The 19,230-nt window shown below is 44.1% G+C and overlaps 1 protein-coding gene across 50 annotated transcripts in view; it reads left to right on the plus strand.

Moving 5' to 3' along the window:
- Positions 1–19,230, plus strand: part of LOC133841878 (cell adhesion molecule Dscam2) — a 75,788-nt gene that overhangs the window by 38,743 nt on the left and 17,815 nt on the right. For 21 of the 50 annotated variants that reach the window (XM_062274668.1, XM_062274672.1, XM_062274673.1 and 18 more), the window contains exons 7-9: positions 5,021–5,865; positions 6,003–6,164; positions 11,889–12,194. In XM_062274668.1, coding sequence (XP_062130652.1) covers positions 5,021–5,865; positions 6,003–6,164; positions 11,889–12,194 — 1,313 coding nt within the window. Of the gene's footprint in view, positions 1–2,067; positions 2,192–5,020; positions 5,866–6,002; positions 6,165–6,315; positions 6,622–7,864; positions 8,156–8,255; positions 8,547–9,869; positions 10,161–11,888; positions 12,195–12,721; positions 13,010–13,273; positions 13,562–13,653; positions 13,945–15,582; positions 15,871–16,744; positions 17,033–18,489; positions 18,778–18,900; positions 19,195–19,230 lie in introns of all 50 variants that reach the window. The other 29 variants (XM_062274721.1, XM_062274709.1, XM_062274697.1 and 26 more) reach the window with 15 other exon arrangements.

Raw genomic sequence — 19,230 nt, forward strand, 5'->3', positions numbered from 1 at the left:
CCTGCTCTCGTTCAGAAACCTCTTGAATTGCAGCAAGCTCATTCGATTTCGCTCCTCTGCCCAGCTCAGGGTTATCCAGCGCCCAGTTTTCGGTAAGCCGAAATTGCGTACTTCCTCCTAACATTCAGAGAATATAGATTTAGTATGTGTCTTCAATTTATTGTGCTTATTTAGAGTCTGATTTAGCTTGCATAAACAAATTAATGTGCTTCTCTAGAACCTGTTGGTGGCAAGGCGCCCACTTTGCTCTCCAACGACATTAAACGCTCCTGGATCGAGCGCTGGCAATCCACAAATCTGGCGCTATTTTGTCCAGCTCAAGCTTATCCAGTGCCAGCATTCAGGTTAGACCACAGCCGTAGTTAACTTCTTTAACTTTTTGCCTGTTTTCTTGTAGTCCAGTATTATTCTTTAGTTTATTTTTCACAAACTTTCAGAGCCCGTTTCAAGCACCGCACCTCGCATACCCTCGATAATGAGCAAACCATTTGAGTTGCGAAGAGGCAGCGACATTTCGCTGCTTTGTCCTGCTCAAGGCTATCCAGCACCCAGTTTTCGGTAAACTCTACTTGCTCTATCCCAACATCTAATGCATATAAATGCAGTAAATGCAGTAAATATCGGTTATAAGTTGAAGTGTTATTCAAATCAAATTAATTTCCATTTACCAAAATTGCTGACGCCGTTACAAAATCCAAATACAAAACAAAGTTCAAATGAAATTGCTGTCAATAATTTAAAGAATCTTATTTCACACCTTCCAATTAATTGGAAATATATATTGATTTTATTAAATCGAAATGAATTTATTTGTTTTTATATTGAATATGCGAATGAAATGTTTCTAATAAATTTCTGATTACATGAAAATTGTTTGCTTAATTCTTATAACCGATATATACTCTATAATATTTGATGTTCCTCTAACAAAATTCTTTGCCATAAATTGCTTCCATTTAGAACCCGTTTCGGCCAAGGCGCCCACACTCTCCACAGACACAAAGTGGTCGGGCATTGAACGGCATTGCGGCATGGACATTGTGCTGCTTTGTCCCGCTCAGGCATTTCCGGTTCCTGTTAGCAGGTTAGGCTCCCAACAAATGCGTGCCTTTAATTATGCATGAGATACAAGTGCGAACTTTAACCCCAAGCGAATGTTTTTCGATACGTCTCGTTTCATTTCTCTGCGTTCATTCATAAAACGTGCGAGCAAACACAAACATAAACACACATAGGCACAGACACAAAGGCAAACAGGCGCGCACACTCATAAAAAGTAAGCTAAGTAAACAAACCGTAAACCGTAAAGCACGGACCGGACAACATACAACTCGTATCGTAGACTGTCAGCCGCAGACTGGCAAAAGCAAAACGAAATCAATTGCAGCTGGCAAATTCCCCCACCTCCATTCACTGTGCCAGCGATTTGTAAACAAAAGACGGCGGCGCTCAGCTGATTGCGCTCTCTCGCTTACGCTCTCGCTCTCTCGGGCACTGCGCATGCTCGTGTTCCACACGAAAATTTCCCAAACAAGTACCCCTACATGCGCGCGCCATTGTTGCTGTGGACTGTGAGTGTGGTATGTGGATGGAATTGCTCTCCGCTCGCATACCGGTTTATGAATGAACGCACGTTTTTGGGTCAGCTTTCGCTTTGTTGTCGTTTTCGTCTTGGCTTTTGCCCTCAACTTGTTGCCGTTAGTTGGGCTTTGTGCGCATGTCTCGTCTCAATTTCACTTGTTGAGCGTAACCTTAAGCTTAACATTGACCTTAATAAAATATGTATTGTGCGCGCCACTGTTACGACAAGTAGTATTGTCGTCTATTACCCGCCCCCTGCCCTTTTGCTCGTTTTTTTTCGACTGTGCTCGTAAAAGTTCAACGTCTTTTGTCTGGCGGCTTCGTGTCAAAAGGTCACGTTCAACACAAAGTTGCACTTATGTTGAGGAAGTTTTTTTTTATTAGATTTTCATTGAATAAAAAGCAGATTGTAGGTTAATGCATTCAGACAGTTTTCGGTAGTAACTTTTTAGCTGAAATTAAATCACTTTCACTTTCCTTTCAAAGAGCCCATTGGCTCCAAAGCACCTGCTGTGCCCACCGGAGTGCAGACTTTTCAACAAAATGTGCCCCTGGGCGGCACCTTTGCCATGCTCTGCCAGGCTCAGGCTTTTCCTGTGCCAGTCTTTAGGTAATTTAAATTGAATATTCAATAAGAAAACTTTAACTATAGAGTGGCAACTTGGACTTCGCTTGTCAACTGGTTCTTTTAGAAATTTTGTAATAAATTAATTGTAATTTTTCTTGAATTGCCTTAATTTTAGAGCCTGTTGGTGCCAAGGCTCCCACTTTCTCCAGTGATTCTAAAGGCAGCATTTTCGAACGTTCCATCAATGCGAGTTTTGCGCTTTTGTGTCAAGCACAAGCGTTTCCTGTGCCAATAATTAGGCAAGTTTGAAGAGTAGCTTTCACAATTGGCAGTTCTCAATTGCTTTTAATATACAATACTCACTTAATGATTTTCCCAGAACCTATTGGCTCCAGAGCACCAACATTTTCCACGGATTATAATTCATTTTCCTATTCGCGGGCTGTTGGCCAAAGCTTTGCGCTGCTTTGTCAGGCGCAGGCATTTCCCGTGCCCGCTATGAGGTAGTTTTTATAATCCTACTGAAATTCAGGCAGTTTTCTAAATTCAATGGCTGTTTTGTAGTATTGAAGTATTGAGGTTTTCGATCATTTATAATTTACAGAACCCATTGGAGCTAGAGCCCCAACGTTTTCAACAGATTCAAATTCATTTTCCTACACTCGTGGAGTAGGACAAAGCTTTGCTCTACTTTGCCAGGCTCAAGCATATCCTGTACCCGCCATGAGGTAGTTTTTATTAATCATCGCAAATTCAGGCAGTTTTCAATATTGGATTGTTGTGTAACAGTATTGAAGTATTGAGGTTTTAATTCGATTGTGATTTGCAGAACCCATTGGAGCCAGAGCGCCAACTTTCTCAACAGAGTCTAATGTGTTTTCCTATACACGTGCTATTGGACAAAGCTTTGCGCTGCTTTGCCAGGCTCAAGCATATCCAGTACCTGCTATGAGGTACTTTTGTTTTTCCGGTCAAAATCTTTAAATTTTCTGAACTTTAGTTGTAGACAAGTTTAAAACTCTTACCTAAATTGTAATGTGCAGAACCAGAGCGCCAATCTTCTGCACAAATTCTGTTGTTTTCTCATAAAAGCGAGGGGTAGGACAAAGCTTTAAACTACTTTGCCAGGCTCAAGCGTATCCTGTGCCCGTCATGAGGTAGATTCTTTTCTTAAGTTTAAGTTCAGGCAGTTTTCGTATTACAAAAAGTTTTAACTTTTACCTACGCTGAATTTTGCAGAACCCATTGGAGCCAGAGCGCCAACCTTCTCCACAGATTCTATTGTATTCTCATATATACGAGGAATAGGCCAAAGCTTTGCACTCCTTTGCCAGGCTCAAGCGTATCCAGTGCCCGTTATGAGGTAGATCCATTAAATTCCTTAAAACATGAAGGCAGTTTTCCAAGCATAACTTTTGTGTACAGATTCGCTTATTCCAAAAATTTTTGCAGAACCCGTCGGTGCTAAGGCACCAACATTTGCCAGCGTATCTAAAATCTCTAGTCTAGTTGGTCATAGTGCCAATGATATCGTGCTGCTTTGCCAGGCTCAGGCTTATCCTGTGCCAATCATTAGGTAAACTTTGCCAACACACTGCCAACTGGTTGAAATTGTAACAATTATTTGCCTAATTTGTACTTTCTGTTATATAGAACCTGTTAGTGCCAAGGGACCAACATTTGCGTCCGATATGAAAAGCTATACATTTGTGCGATATTCGGGGCAGAGTTTTGCGCTGCTCTGTCAAGCCCAAGCGTATCCTGTACCCATGATAAGGTAGCTTAAAGTGAAGAGTATTTATTACATGTAGTTCAGGCAGTTGATATTGTTAATTTTCGATTTATCTTTGACTTTTCGTAGAGCCAATTGGTGCCAAGTCTCCAACTTTTTCGGGGGAGTCAAAAAGCTCTACCTTTATCAAAGAAATCTCGACCAGTTTTGCTTTGCTCTGCCAGGCTCAGGCATATCCTGTGCCCATCACAAGGTTTGTTTACCTATAATACGATGTTCAGGCAGTTTTCTTATGAGTGGGAGTAATTCTTTGACTTCATGGGGAATAATTGCTGTTTTACAGAACCTATGGGCAGTGTGGCGCCCAAAGTATCCGGCGGACGCTTGCAAGAACTGACCAAGACAGCTGGCAGCGATTTGGCCATGCTATGTCAAGGTCAATCCTTTCCTACACCAGCATTTAGGTAAAGCTCCTAACAATATTCAGGCAGTTTCAATAAGTTTAGCGTTAACAACTTGAATTGACGCATGAGTTTATTGCAGAACCCATTGGCAGCGTGGCACCCACAATAGCTGGGGATCGTCTGCAGGAGCTGACTCGCAAGCTGAGCCAGAGTTTCTCTATACTCTGCCAGGGTCAAGCATATCCCATGCCTGCTTTTAGGTACTTAAGAGTGACAGATTGTTGATAGAGATGTAAAGTTCAGGCAGTTTCCTTTTGTTGGTTAGAAAAAGAAACCCTTAATCACTGTTTTTGCAATTTCGCAGAACCCATTGGCCATGTCAAACCTCGCATTGCTGTCAAGAGCATTGAAATCAACGAGGTGCCCTTGAATGGCACATTTGTAGCCCATTGTCCCGGTCAGGGTTATCCTGTGCCCGTCTATAGGTAGCTTTTGCATGGGGCGTTTGTCTTGCTGTTAGGAAAATTTCCTCTTACCCTCGTCGAAGTGTTGCGCACAATAAGCAAATGAAGTGAGGTAAGTATAAAGAGTTCAGAGCCAATCCACAAGAAGTTGGAGTAAGTATATAGTAAAGTCCTTCTACGGAGTGTCATTTGCCTGTTGTGTCTTCGCTTCGACTCCCCAATCAACTTGGGACTCAATAGAGCACCGATTAACCCTTTCTTCTCGTTGCAGATGGTACAAATTCATTGAAGGCACCACTCGCAAACAAGCTGTGGTATTGAATGATCGCGTTAAACAGGTTTCGGGCACACTCATCATCAAGGACGCTGTCGTCGAGGATTCTGGCAAATATTTGTGCGTAGTTAACAATTCAGTGGGTGGAGAAAGTGTGGAGACTGTGCTGACTGTGACTGCTCCTCTCTCGGCCAAGATTGATCCCCCAACACAGACCATTGACTTTGGACGCCCAGCTGTATTTACCTGCCAATATACCGGTAATCCCATCAAGACCGTCAGCTGGATGAAGGACGGCAAGGCGATGGGACACAGTGAGCCAGTGCTGCGCATTGAATCGGTAAAGAAAGAGGACAAGGGCATGTATCAATGTTTTGTACGCAACGATCAGGAATCGGCCGAAGCAAGTGCTGAACTGAAGCTGGGCGGACGCTTCGATCCTCCTGTCATTCGTCAGGCATTCCAAGAGGAGACCATGGAACCTGGACCAAGTGTGTTCCTCAAGTGCGTTGCTGGCGGCAATCCTACACCTGAAATCTCCTGGGAACTCGATGGCAAGAAAATCGCTAACAATGATCGCTTCCAAGTCGGACAATATGTGACTGTCAACGGTGATGTTGTGTCGTATTTGAACATTACTTCGGTGCATGCCAATGATGGTGGTCTCTACAAGTGCATTGCTAAGAGCAAAGTTGGCGTGGCTGAGCACTCTGCTAAACTGAATGTCTACGGTCTGCCCTACATTCGTCAGATGGAAAAGAAGGCAATTGTTGCAGGAGAAACTCTGATGGTCACTTGCCCCGTTGCTGGTTATCCAATTGATTCTATTGTCTGGGAGCGTGGTGAGTTTAGAAGATCAAGCTGTGGTCTTTTCTTTGTAATTGATACAGAATTCAAATTAATTTAAATATTAATATTAATTAACAAATTGATATACAATTTTTTTTTTATTCTATTATAATATTTTATTTCTGTTTAGATAATCGTGCTCTGCCCATCAATCGCAAACAGAAGGTCTTCCCCAATGGAACTTTAATCATCGAGAACGTGGAACGCAATTCGGATCAGGCAACTTACACCTGTGTGGCCAAGAATCAGGAAGGTTATTCGGCACGTGGTTCACTGGAAGTGCAAGTCATGGGTAAGTTGAATGCTCCATTTATTGCGTCGCCCACGCGGCGCCTCTTTATATTCTCTTGGGGCGGGTAAATTTTCAGCTGCAACGAAATCCCTGCAACGTTGGTCGTTCGTTTAAATTCTGTGATTCATTGTGGCTTTCGATATATGCTTAGTACCGCCACAGATAGTGCCCTTTGACTTTGGTGAGGAGACCATTAACATGAATGAAATGGTCTCGGCCACTTGCACCATCAACAAGGGCGACACGCCCCTCGAGGTCTACTGGACCACGGCGCCGGAGCCGAAATTGGGCGGGGCGCGTCTCATGTCCAACGATGGCATACTGATCACCAAGACCACGCAGCGCATCAGCATGCTGAGCATTGAGTCCGTCCACGCTCGCCACATGGCCAACTATACGTGCGTGGCCCGCAATGCTGCGGGCATTGTCTACCACACAGCGGAGCTGCGTGTCAATGGTGATGAGTTCAACTCCCAAACCTCAGTCTCAGTCTCAGCTTATGTCTCAGTTTTAGTTGCAGTCTATTCCATTTTGATTTTAACCACATCCCCATTAATATCCCAGTGCTGCCCCAGATAGTGCCATTTGATTTTGGCGAGGAGAGCGTCAATGAGCTGGACATGGTCTCGGCTTCCTGCACGGTCAACAAGGGTGATCTGCCCATCGATGTGGCCTGGACCAAGAACGGCGGTCGTGTCTATACCAACGATGGCATTGTGGTCACCAAGACCAGCACACGCATGAGCGTGCTCAGCATTGAATCCGTGCGCGCTCGACATGCTGGGAACTATTCCTGTGTGGCCACCAACAATGCCGGCGAGACCAGACATTGGGCCATATTGGCTGTCAATGGTTAAATGGGTTTTTCTTTCTACTATTTGTTGAGTCTTCTTTATTTATCGTTTGCTTTGCTTTTGTTGTTGTCCCGCCACTTTTCCTTCAACTACCCACAGTCTTGCCTCAGATAGTGGCATTTGATTTCGGGGAGGAAAGCATCAATGAGTTGGACATGGTCTCAGTCTCGTGCACCGTCAACAAGGGCGATCTGCCCGTGGATATCTATTGGACGAAGAATGGCGGACGTCTCTATACCAACGATGGTCTGCTGGTCAATCGCAATAGCCAGCGATTGAGTGTGCTCAGCATTGAATCAGTGAGAGCTCGTCATGCTGGGAATTATTCCTGTGTGGCCACCAACAATGCCGGTGCCACTAGGCAATCAGCAATGCTAGCCGTGAATGGTTAATCTCCAAACTTTGAGCTAATTCGTGTTTTGTTTTGCTTTTACTTGATCACAAATCCCACCATCCTATCAGTCCTGCCCCAAGTGTTGCCCTTTGATTTCGGGGAGGAGAGCATCAATGAGCTGGACATGGTCTCCGCTTACTGTACGGTCAACAAGGGCGATCTGCCACTTGACATTGCTTGGACCAAGAATGGTGGGCGGGTCTTCACTAACGATGGTGTCGTTGTCACCCGCAATAGCCAGCGCATCAGTGTACTCAGCATTGAGTCCGTGAGAGCTCGTCATGCTGGGAATTATTCCTGCGTAGCCACCAACAATGCTGGCGAGACTCGACAATCAGCCATGCTGGCTGTGAATGGTTAAGCTCCACAATCAGTATCTTTTTTGTAGTTTATTTTTTTGTTTAGTAATTTGTTTTGTAATCCTCATCCAAACCTTGATACCACCTTGTTAGTGCCACCTTCGATTGCGCCGTTTTCGTTTGGCGATGATCCCGTAAATACGGGCGAAAATGCCGGAGTGCAATGCATGGTGCAGAAGGGCGATGTGCCCATTACCATCAAGTGGACGTTAAATTCGCGACCCATTATCAATGGCGAGGAGGGCATCACCATACTGAAACTGTCGCCCAAGACGAGTGTGTTGAATATTGCCGCCGTCGAACAGAATCATCGCGGCACCTTCAAGTGCATTGCCGAGAACAAGGCCGGATCTAGCTTTACCACATCTGAGTTGAAAGTCAACGGTTCGCGCATTTAACATCGCTCTCTTTGCTTTATGATTTTGTTTATTATTATTTATTGCTTTTTATTTGTACACACTCATCATCCACATCATTCACCTAGTGCCACCTCTTGTCCTGCCTTTTAACTTTGGCAGCGAGATTTTCAACATGGGCGATGTCCTGGGCATTAATTGTGTTGTGCTCAAAGGGGATTTGCCATTGGAAATACATTGGACTTTAAATGATGCCGTAATTGAAACTGGATTGGATGGTTTCACTGTCATGCAGCTGAATAGTCGCACTAGCTACCTTAGTGTGGATGCCTTGGAGGCAAAACATCGTGGGGTTTACAGCTGCATTGCCCAAAATATGGCGGGTGAAGCCAAATTTGCAGCCGAATTGCAAGTGAATGGTTGGTTATTGAGCTGCTTTAACTCTACTGCGACTTTCCTTCTCTATGTTGGTAGCTTTCTATTAACACTTTGCTGGTTTATTCGGTGCTTCTTTTGTATATGGAGTTGATGTTGTATAAGGATTGGAGTCTTTACCTTATCTTCAAATTGGATTGATAGTTGGAGTTAGAATATTCCACTTTACATATTGTGTGTGCTGCTGATTAAAAGAATATTATTTGCGAAGAAGCTGAATAGCTGATGAAATTGTTTACTAGAAGTATAACTTGTGCTCAATAGGAAAATAAATGTAATTAGTAAAGTATAGAGAAATTGTGTGATATTTGAATATGATTTTAAGCAGATTAAATTCAGCTGAATTGCTGAAAATTAAGTTCATGATAAATAACTGAATTTAGAGGTAGAGCTGAATATATACGATAAATTAGCTCTTGGAGATGAACGCTTAATAAGAAGAGAACAAGCTGAATACCAACTCCTATCTTTTTAAACCCAGTTGCACCACAGATAAGTCCCTTTTCCTTTGGCGACGAACCTTTGAATCGTGGTGAGGTAGCCAGTGTAAATTGTGTGGTACCCAAAGGTGATTTGCCCTTGGATATATATTGGACCATAAACTCCGCGCTTATAGTCAACGGTGAGCTCGGCTTTACTATTGTGCGGCTAAACAAGCGCACAAGCTCTTTGAATGTGGATTCCCTGGAGGCTGCCCATCGGGGTAGCTATAAATGCATAGCGAATAATTCAGCGGGTTATGCTGAATATGTGGCCACACTGGAAGTGAATGGTTCGTCCACTGAACTGGAGAAATCTTTACTTAGCGTAGATGTTGTACACTTATTTGTTTAATTATATTTTGGTTTTTTTGTTGTCCCTATTTCCGTTCCCCTTCATTAAGTGCCCCCACAAATTCAACCCTTCGACTTTGGTGCCGAGCCCGCAAATACGGGGGAGATAGCGGGTGTCTTCTGCATGGTGCCCAAAGGTGACTTGCCCATGGAGATACGTTGGACTCTGAACTCAGCGCCTATTATAACGGGGGGAGCATAGCTTCTCGTTGTCGCGATTAAATCCACGCACCAGTTCGCTGAGCATCGACGCTCTGGAGGCACGTCATCGTGGACTGTATAAGTGTATAGCCACAAATAAAGCGGGCGGCGCTGAATATAGTGCTGAATTACATGTGAACGGTTTGTGCCGACTGCGAATTCATCTAGGATCATTAAAACACATTTATTTCACAATACATTTCAATTATTTTTATGTTGTTGAATTCATTTGATTTATGATTTTACAAACCCATTACTTGTAACCACTTTAAGTGCCGCCGCAAGTGTTGCCCTTCAGCTTTGGCGAGGCTGCGGCCGATGTAGGCGACATTGCCAGCGCCAATTGTGTGGTGCCTAAGGGCGATTTACCTTTGGAGATACGCTGGTCCCTCAATTCAGCGCCCATCGTGAATGGTGAAAATGGCTTTAGTTTGATGCGTCTGAATAAGAGAACCAGTTTGCTGAATATCGATTCGCTGAGCGCATATCATCGCGGTGTTTACAAGTGTATAGCCACAAACGAAGCTGGGAGCAGCGAACATCTTGCTGAATTGCAAGTTAATGGTTTGTGCAGCACGTTAGCTAACTAATACTGATACTTTTAGTGTATCTCGCTTAAGTCGCACTAAAACGAATTGTTGTGATTGCTGTTGTTAATTTTAATTGTTGTTGGCGCACACTGCACTGTTTTAGACTGCTGAATAGCATTTAAAGCTGCTGAATGGCTATGCAATGATGCGTTCTTGGCGGTAACAAGCTGTTTTATTATATATATAGAGCACTGTTCTGGTTCCTCAATAATATGAAAGGCTTCTAAATTCTAATACAATGAAAAAAAATCAAGAAAACAAATGGTCAATTACCCATGCTAAGTTGTCACACATTAATTGCTGATAGGAAATCATGCGCTGAATTGTCAATAACCCTTGCTGAATTCTATTTAAGTTGTCACACATTATTTATTGTTAAGGAAACATATCGCTGAATTGTCGGTGACCTGGGCTGAATTAATGTTGAAAGCGCTGAATTGTGGAATATACAAGTTTCTCTCCCTATTTTTGAGTTTTTCCAATTTATAGTATAGTATACAATTTTGCTTTCATCCTAATTCGCTCAACAGTCCCGCCCCAAGTCATGCCCTTTGTTTTTGGCGACGAACCCTCAAACTACGGCGACAGCACTGCCGTACAGTGCATGGTGTTCAAGGGCGACACACCGCTGCAATTGCACTGGACGCTGAATGGCCAGCCCATAACCAACGAGAATGTGGGCATCAGAATTATCAAAATGTCACCCAAGCTCAGCTCTCTGAGCATTGATTCCATAAATGGCCATCATCGGGGGCTCTTCAAGTGCATTGCTAGCAATGCGGCGGGCAGCGCGGAACAAACTGCCGAGCTCGTTGTGAATGGTTAAGACACGCTATTAATTCAACCTTGTAACTATTTTATTTTGTTATGCTTATGATTTGAAACTCCCAACTCCAAACTCAAGTGCCCCCACAAATAAGACCCTTTGACTTTGGCGACGAGGCTTCCAACTCCGGCGAGACCATGGGCATACAATGTACGGTGATCAAGGGTGATCTGCCCATCAATATTACGTGGGAGCTGAACAATCAGACGTTGGTTAGCGGCGACTGGGATGTGGTAATTGGTCGCATGTCCAGCAAATCGAGCACCCTGAATATTGACTACATTGCGGCCGAGCATCGGGGTGTCTACACGTGTAGGGCTCGCAATCCGGCGGGCGAAAGCAGCTACAGTGCCGAGCTGAAAGTCAATGGTGCTCGACAACTTCTAGTTGGATTTACTTAAGTTATGATTTATTTGGAAGTATCATTTTTCATCCTCGTTTCCCATTCCCAAACTTCCCCATTTTGATAGTGCTGCCTAGCATATTTCCCTTTAGCTTTGAGGGCGAGGCAAACGAAGGCGACAGCGTGCAGTTGACCTGTCATGTGGCCAAGGGGGGATTTGCCACTGCGCATTCGATGGACGCACAACGATTTGCCCCTCTTCCCGCACCTGGGCGTTATGGCCAGCAAAATTGGCGAACGGATCAGTCTGCTGACCGTCGATACTGTGAAGGCGGTGCACTCGGGCAACTACAGCTGTGTGGCCAGCAATAAAGCTGGCAACTTTAGCTACACTGCCGAGTTGCTAGTGAATGGTTTGCGAGATTTTTAACAAAACACCCACACATTTGAATTTATTACTTTCTGTGCTCGCTATGTATGATTTTAATCCACCACAAATCCATCCACAATGTCCAAAACACACACAATTCTAGTATTACCTCAGATAGTGCCATTTGCATTTGAGGACAACATCAACACCGGCGACTCGATTGACTTGTTCTGTCAAATACCAAAGGGCGATCGGCCCGTTAAAGTGTACTGGAGCTTTGAGCGTCGGGCGAGCAACACGGATCCGAGTTCCGATGAGTTGCAGCCACAGATGCGAACGAATCGCATCAGCAGCAAGACGAGCATGTTGTCCATCCAAAGTGCCAGTCCAGCCCACACGGGCACCTACACTTGCATCGCCAGCAATGCGGCGGGCACAACCAGCTACAGCGTCAACCTGACAGTGAATGGTACTTGGAGTCAAATTAAGATTAGCTTAGGAATTGTGGTTGTGGTTGCCTAACTTTAAGCAGTTAACTTGCGCCTTTTGCATAACCTAGTTTGGATACTAATCTTAAACATTCTAATTCTACAACAACTAACTATCCATCTCTGATTAAGTCTCTCCAAAAATTGCACCCTTTGACTTTGGCGAGGAGCCGCTGAACTATGGCGAACCTGCCTCGGTGCAATGTACCATTCTGGGCGGAGATCTGCCCATTAATGTCACCTGGCTGTTGAATAATGCTACCATCGATAGTTACCATGATATCTCGTTCTCTCGTATTGGCAAACGTATTAATGTCTTGTCCATTGAGTCGGTGGCCGCCCATCATGCGGGCTTCTATTCCTGCCACGCCCAGAACAAGGCGGGCTTAACAGCGCACTCGGCGCGTTTGATTGTCAATGGTTAAACAACTTATATACTATACACTATTTTCTCTATGATTTTTTACCTTACTTTGAGTTTATTTAATTTAATGCCTTGCCTCCTCAGTACCTCCAAAGATAACACCCTTTTCCTTTGGCGATGAGCCCATGAATTTCGGGGAACCCGTCTCGGTGCATTGCACCATATCGGGCGGTGATTTGCCAGTGTCGGTCATCTGGACATTGAATCGCCATCCGCTGTTGCCGGAACTGGAAATATTCACGGAGAAACGTGGCCAGCGCATACACAATCTAATGATCGATGCCATCGAGGCAAAGCACGCCGGCAATTATACGTGCATTGCCAGCAATTCAGCGGGTCGTGCTGAGCATTCAGCTGAGCTCATTGTGAATGGTGCGTGGCCGCGCAGTTTATGAGTATTCCTATCTATAGCCAGCAGTAGCAATTCTTGTTATTAACATTTTGTAGTTTTGTGTAGACTTGCTGACTTGAATATACCCATTAACTTGGCTTCGGTTTGCCGAAGATTACAACTACTTATTTGCTGTGTTTCTCCCGTCCCTTTAACAGAAAACTTTTCAGGTGTTGTGTGTGCTGGTTGCTGATAAAAATGTTGAATCGAGCAAAAGTGTTGATTTATTTTCTAATTCCCCCCAGCTTTGCCTCGCATTAGCGCCTTCTCTTTCGGCGATGAGTCCATGAGCTATGGCGAATTTGTGAATGTTCAGTGCACAATATCGGGCGGTGATTTGCCTGTGAATATTACGTGGACGCTGAACGACAAACCCTTTGAGGATTATCTAGAAATACTAACCACGAAGCGTGGCAAACGAATCAACGAACTGACCATTGAGGCTGTCTCGGCCAAGCATGCGGGCAACTATTCCTGCATTGCCGAGAATCGCGCTGGTCGTGTTAACCACACGGCCGAACTGAAAGTTAATGGTTAATGCATTTCTCCATTTTTGTACAACAACTAGAATTTTATATATGATTTTGTTTATGATTTTTCAATACCCTGTAATTCCTCTTCCAAGTTGCTCCCAAAATTTCGCCATTTGACTTTGGCGAGGATCCCTCGAACTTTGGTGAATCGGCGAGTGTTCAGTGTTTGGTTACATCGGGTGATTTTCCCGTGAGCTTCGCTTGGCTCTTCAATGGACGTGAAATTAATGAGAATGTGTACGACGTGTCTATGGTGAAGTTGGGCAAAAAGATTAGCGCCTTGTCGATTGATTTCGTGCGCGATCATCATGCTGGCAACTACACTTGTGTGGCCGTCAATCGAGCTACCTCGGTCAACTACACAGCCGAATTGGTTGTGAATGGTACAGAGCATCATTTGAGTACTTTGCTAAATTTTCTTTTATTTTCTGCTCATTATTTTGATTCCTATTCCCGCCCAATAAAATCCCAGTCCCTCCCAAAATTGCGCACTTTGACTTTGGCGATCACGCCATAAATTTCGAGGAGTCCGTTTCGGTAAACTGTCTTATCTATCTGGGTGACTTACCCATGGACATCACTTGGCTATTTAACGGTGCTCACATCCAGCCGTACAACGGCGTTTCCATTGTCAAGGGCGGGAAGAAGGCCAGCATTCTGACCATTGACTCCGTGCATGGTGGCCACGCTGGCAACTATACGTGCAAGGCACGCAACGATGCTGATTCCGCAGAGTATACAGCCGAGTTGATTGTGAATGGTACTCAAACTGAATGACGGGGCATTGCATGTGATATGTGATCTTTTCTTTTATTGATTATGATTTCCAACTCCACTTCCAACCACAAACAATTCTTCCACAGCACCGCCTAAGATTGCGCCTTTTGATTTCGGCGAGGCGCCAGCGAACTTTGAAGATTCAGTTTCGGTGAATTGCCTGGTGACCTCAGGTGACTTGCCCATTGAAATCGAATGGTTGTTTGAGGGTGCTCCAGTCAATTATGCCACTGGCATTGCGGTGCTGCGGGGTGGCAAGCGAACCAGTCTCTTGACCATTGACTCTGTACACGCCGGACACGCTGGGAACTACAGCTGCAAGGCGAGGAACAAGGCGGCCAGCAGCGAGTTCTCTGCTGCATTGGTGGTCAATGGTTGGCCAACTTACAAAATACTTTTAGATCTTTAAGTGTTCTCCTTTAAGTTTTTGTTTAATTTTTCAACTTATGACTTCGCCCTTTTACCCCACCCAGTACCACCCAAAATAACACCCTTTAGCTTTGGCGATGAACCCGCCAATGTCGAGGATTCTGTCTCAGTGACTTGTCTGATTTCCACTGGCGATTTGCCCATCGACATCGAATGGTTGTTCAATCACTATGGCATCAGTTCCTACTCGGGCATCATGGTCATGAAGGGCGGCAAGCGCAACAGCGTGCTGAGCATCGACAATGTCCACGCCAGCCATGTGGGCAACTACACTTGTCGCGCCAAGAATCAAGCAGCAGCTGTCAATCACACAACCGAGCTGATTGTCAACGGTATTCGCGCGCCTTTAAACTTTACAATTTCAGCGACTTTTATTTGCTGTAGTATATTTTGATTTAGTAATTGTTTGAATATGATTTAAGCCCCGCCCAAAATCACACCTTTTACCTTTGGGGAGGAGCCCGTAAATGTCGAGGACTCGGTTTCGGTGACTTGTCTCATCTCAACTGGCGATTTACCGATTGATATCGAATGGTTGTTCAATGACTACGGCATCAGTTCCTACTCGGGCATCAATGTGGTCAAGGGGGGAAAAAGGAACAGCATGTTGAGCATCGACAATGTACAGGCGAGACATGCGGGGAAATACAGCTGCAAGGTTAAGAATCATGCGGCCGCTGTTAATTATACGACGGAATTAATTGTCAACGGTACTCGCCAGAGTTTCAAGTGCTTGACATTTTTCTAGATTACTTATCATTTCATTTGCGAGTTATTTACTTCCTCCCATACACTCATATACATTTCACTTAAAGTTCCACCCAAGATAACACCCTTTGATTTTGGAGAAGAGCCCACAAATGTCGAGGACTCTGTGTCCGTAACTTGTCTCATCTCAAGTGGAGACCTCCCCATCGATATTGAGTGGCTCTTCAATGACTACGGCATCAGTTCCTATTCGGGTATCTCAGTTGTCAAGAATGGCAAACGTAGTAGCATCCTAGGCATCGATAATGTGCAGGCGAGACATGCGGGAAAATATAGCTGCAAGGTCAAGAATCATGCGGCAGCTGTTAATTATACGGCGGAATTAATTGTCAACGGTACTCGCCAGAGATTCACAGAATAAGATTCGCATTTGTTTAAATTATTTATTATTTAATTTCTGAGTTATTTTCCTCCTTCACACTCACACATATTTTACTTAAAGTTCCTCCTAAGATTACGCCCTTTGTTTTCGGAGAGGAGCCTACAAATGTGGAGGACTCTGTATCCGTAACTTGTCTCATCTCAAGTGGAGATCTGCCCATCGATATAGAGTGGCTCTTCAACGACTACGGCATCAGTTCCTATTCGGGCATCTCTGTTATTAAGGGTGGCAAGCGTAGTAGCATCTTGGGCATCGATAATGTGCAGGCTCGTCATGCGGGTCTTTACAGTTGTCGTGCCAAGAATCATGCTGCCGCCGTCAACTACACAACAGAGCTAATTGTGAATGGTATTTTCGGAATGAACTGAAGTTATAATTAATAAATTTTACTTTTGTTGATTTTGCTGTAGATTTAAACTATTAAGTTATTGCATTTCCTTTAAAGTACCTCCCAAAATCATACCCTTCACGTTCGGAGATGAACCCACCAATGTTGAGGACTCTGTGTCGGTCACTTGCCTGATTTCTAGCGGGGATTTACCCATTGATATTGAATGGCTCTTCAATGACTACGGCATCAGCTCTTACTCGGGCATTACGGTTATGAAGGGTGGCAAGAGAACGAGCATGTTGACTATAGATAATGTTAGTGCTCGGCATGCTGGCAAATATAGTTGCCTGGCCAAGAATCATGCGGCTGCTGTCAATCATACCACCGAATTAATTGTGAATGGTATAGAGATAGTTTTTTGTACTATTTAAGGCTGTATTGTAGTTTTATTTTTAGTTGCGATTTTTTTTAAGTTTTCCCTGTAATGTATCCACAGCTCCTCCCAAGCTAGCACCCTTTGATTTTGGTGACGCCCCTGCTAACTTTGAGGACTCCGTTTCGGTTAATTGCTTGGTTTCCTCCGGCGATTTGCCCATCGATATCGAGTGGTTGTTTAACGGACAACCCATTAGCTTTGCCTCGGGCATCGCTGTTGTGCGCGGTGGTAAAAGAACCAGCGTATTGACCATAGACTCTGTGCACGCTGGACACGCGGGCAACTATAGCTGCAAGGCCAAGAACAAGGCAGCAAGCAGCGAATTCTCCGCCGAATTGATTGTGAATGGTTGCTACACTTTGCTCCTTTCTGTTATTTGAATGTAATTAGAGATTATTATGATTTCGTTCTAATCTTGCATGCCAACTTATTTTCCCCCTCAAGTTCCACCCAAAATTACGCCCTTTGACTTTGGCGATGAGCCGGCAAATGTTGAGGATTCTGTTTCCATAATGTGTCTCATATCAACGGGTGATTTACCAATCGACATCGAGTGGTTGTTCAATGACTACGGCATCAGTTCGTACTCGGGCATCAATGTTGTCAAAGGTGGCAAGCGGAACAGCATGCTGAGTATCGACAGTGTTCAGGCGCGACATGCGGGCAAATATAGTTGTCGGGCCCGGAATCATGCAGCTGCTGTTAACTATACCACCGAACTGATTGTGAATGGTATTTGGGCCATTAGGATTACGACACAATTGTAGTTTAACTTTTACATGTTTGGTTCTTTCGGTATTATTTTGATCTCTCGAACAACACAAACATCACATTTCCATTTCCGTTTCCAATTCAAAATATTCAATTAGTTGCACCAAAAATAGCGCATTTTGATTTCGGCGAAACTCCAGTCAATTTTGAGGATTCGGTATCTGTAAATTGCCTGGTTAGTTCCGGGGATTTGCCGCTCGACATCGAGTGGCTCTTCAATGATTATCCCATCAATCATTACTCGGGCATTTCCACATCCAAAATGGGCAAGCGCTTGAGCGTGCTGATGATTGATGCTGTGAATGCCCGACACGTTGGCAACTACACGTGCAAGGCCAAGAATCTGTGGGCCGCGTCCATCTACACAGCGCAGCTGCTTGTGAATGGTATAGCAAAAACACTCTTACTCGTTTGTACAGGACATGAATATCAATTACTCCTCGGTTAAATTATTTTATTTTCATAATTTACACCAACTACAAATTGTAAGACACACGAACAAAGATACAAACAACAGCAACAATTGCATGTCTGCTTTTTGCTTGAATTGACATTGTAAGCTTTATGTATTCGCTTTTATTACGTATACGTAGCAAACAATCTCGCATGATTCCATTCTCCCCCTTGTCGGCTGCAAATCTCATACTCTAAATATAAGAAAAAAATTCGATTGATTTAGGCCGCAAACTTGTTCAAACAAAAGACTAAGGAAACGAACTTGCTTATTATTCGTTTAAAGTCAAGTAAAGACAAAAAAATCAAAAGACTTAGGCGACAAACTTAGTACAGTAAAAGACTTAAGCAACAAACTTGCTAATATGAAAAGACTTAAGCGACAAACTTACTGAAATGGTAAAACATGTTGACATGGAAAGACTTAGGAAACAAACTTGCTCACATGAAAAGACTTAAGCGACAAACTTGCTGTGATTAAAAGACTTAGACAACGAACCTCATTGAATACCTATAATTTGGGAATATTAATATAAATACAATCAACGCATACTTTAAACTATCATCTTCAACCACTCAAGTGCCGCCCCACATTACGCCTTTTGAGTTTGGTGATGAACCTGCGAATTTCGGTGACTCGGTGACCGTGCAATGCACCATTTCGAAGGGTGATCTGCCAGTGGACATTTACTGGTTGTTCAATGACTATGCCATCAACGAGTACCATGGAGTGACCACCTCAAAGATAGGCAAGAAGGTGAACGTGCTAACTATCGACTCGGTAAACGGCAACAATGCGGGCAACTATACTTGCCGGGCTCGCAACAATGCACAAACAGTGGAGTACTCGGCGGCGCTGATAGTCAACGGTTGGGCAGCTCCTAAGCAACACTTTAAATTATAGATTTAACATAGTTTATGTTGTAGTTCATATATGAGTATTTTTCATTGTTTCCCTTTTCGTTTTATCTGTTGTAATGCACCTCCCAAAGTATTGCCCCAAATAACGCCCTTTGCCACAAGTGCGCAGCCCACACATCTGGGCCAATACATAACTTATCAATGCACCCTGACCGAGGGCGATCTGCCCCTGAACATACGCTGGACATTCAACAAGCAACCACTGTTCAATGACGAAGACCAGGACATACTCATTGCCAAAATGGGCAGACGCAGCAGTGTCCTGACCATCGAAAGTGTGGCGGCCAGGCATGCGGGGAATTACAGTTGCCATGGCGAAAACGCTGCTGGCAAAGCCACCTACAGCACCCAGCTGAAAGTGATAGGTGCCGCGTTCATGCTTCAACAATTCTTTTATGCTT

The sequence above is a fragment of the Drosophila sulfurigaster genome, chromosome 3 (assembly GCF_023558435.1).
Source record: "Drosophila sulfurigaster albostrigata strain 15112-1811.04 chromosome 3, ASM2355843v2, whole genome shotgun sequence".
Taxonomy (NCBI): domain Eukaryota; kingdom Metazoa; phylum Arthropoda; class Insecta; order Diptera; family Drosophilidae; genus Drosophila; species Drosophila sulfurigaster.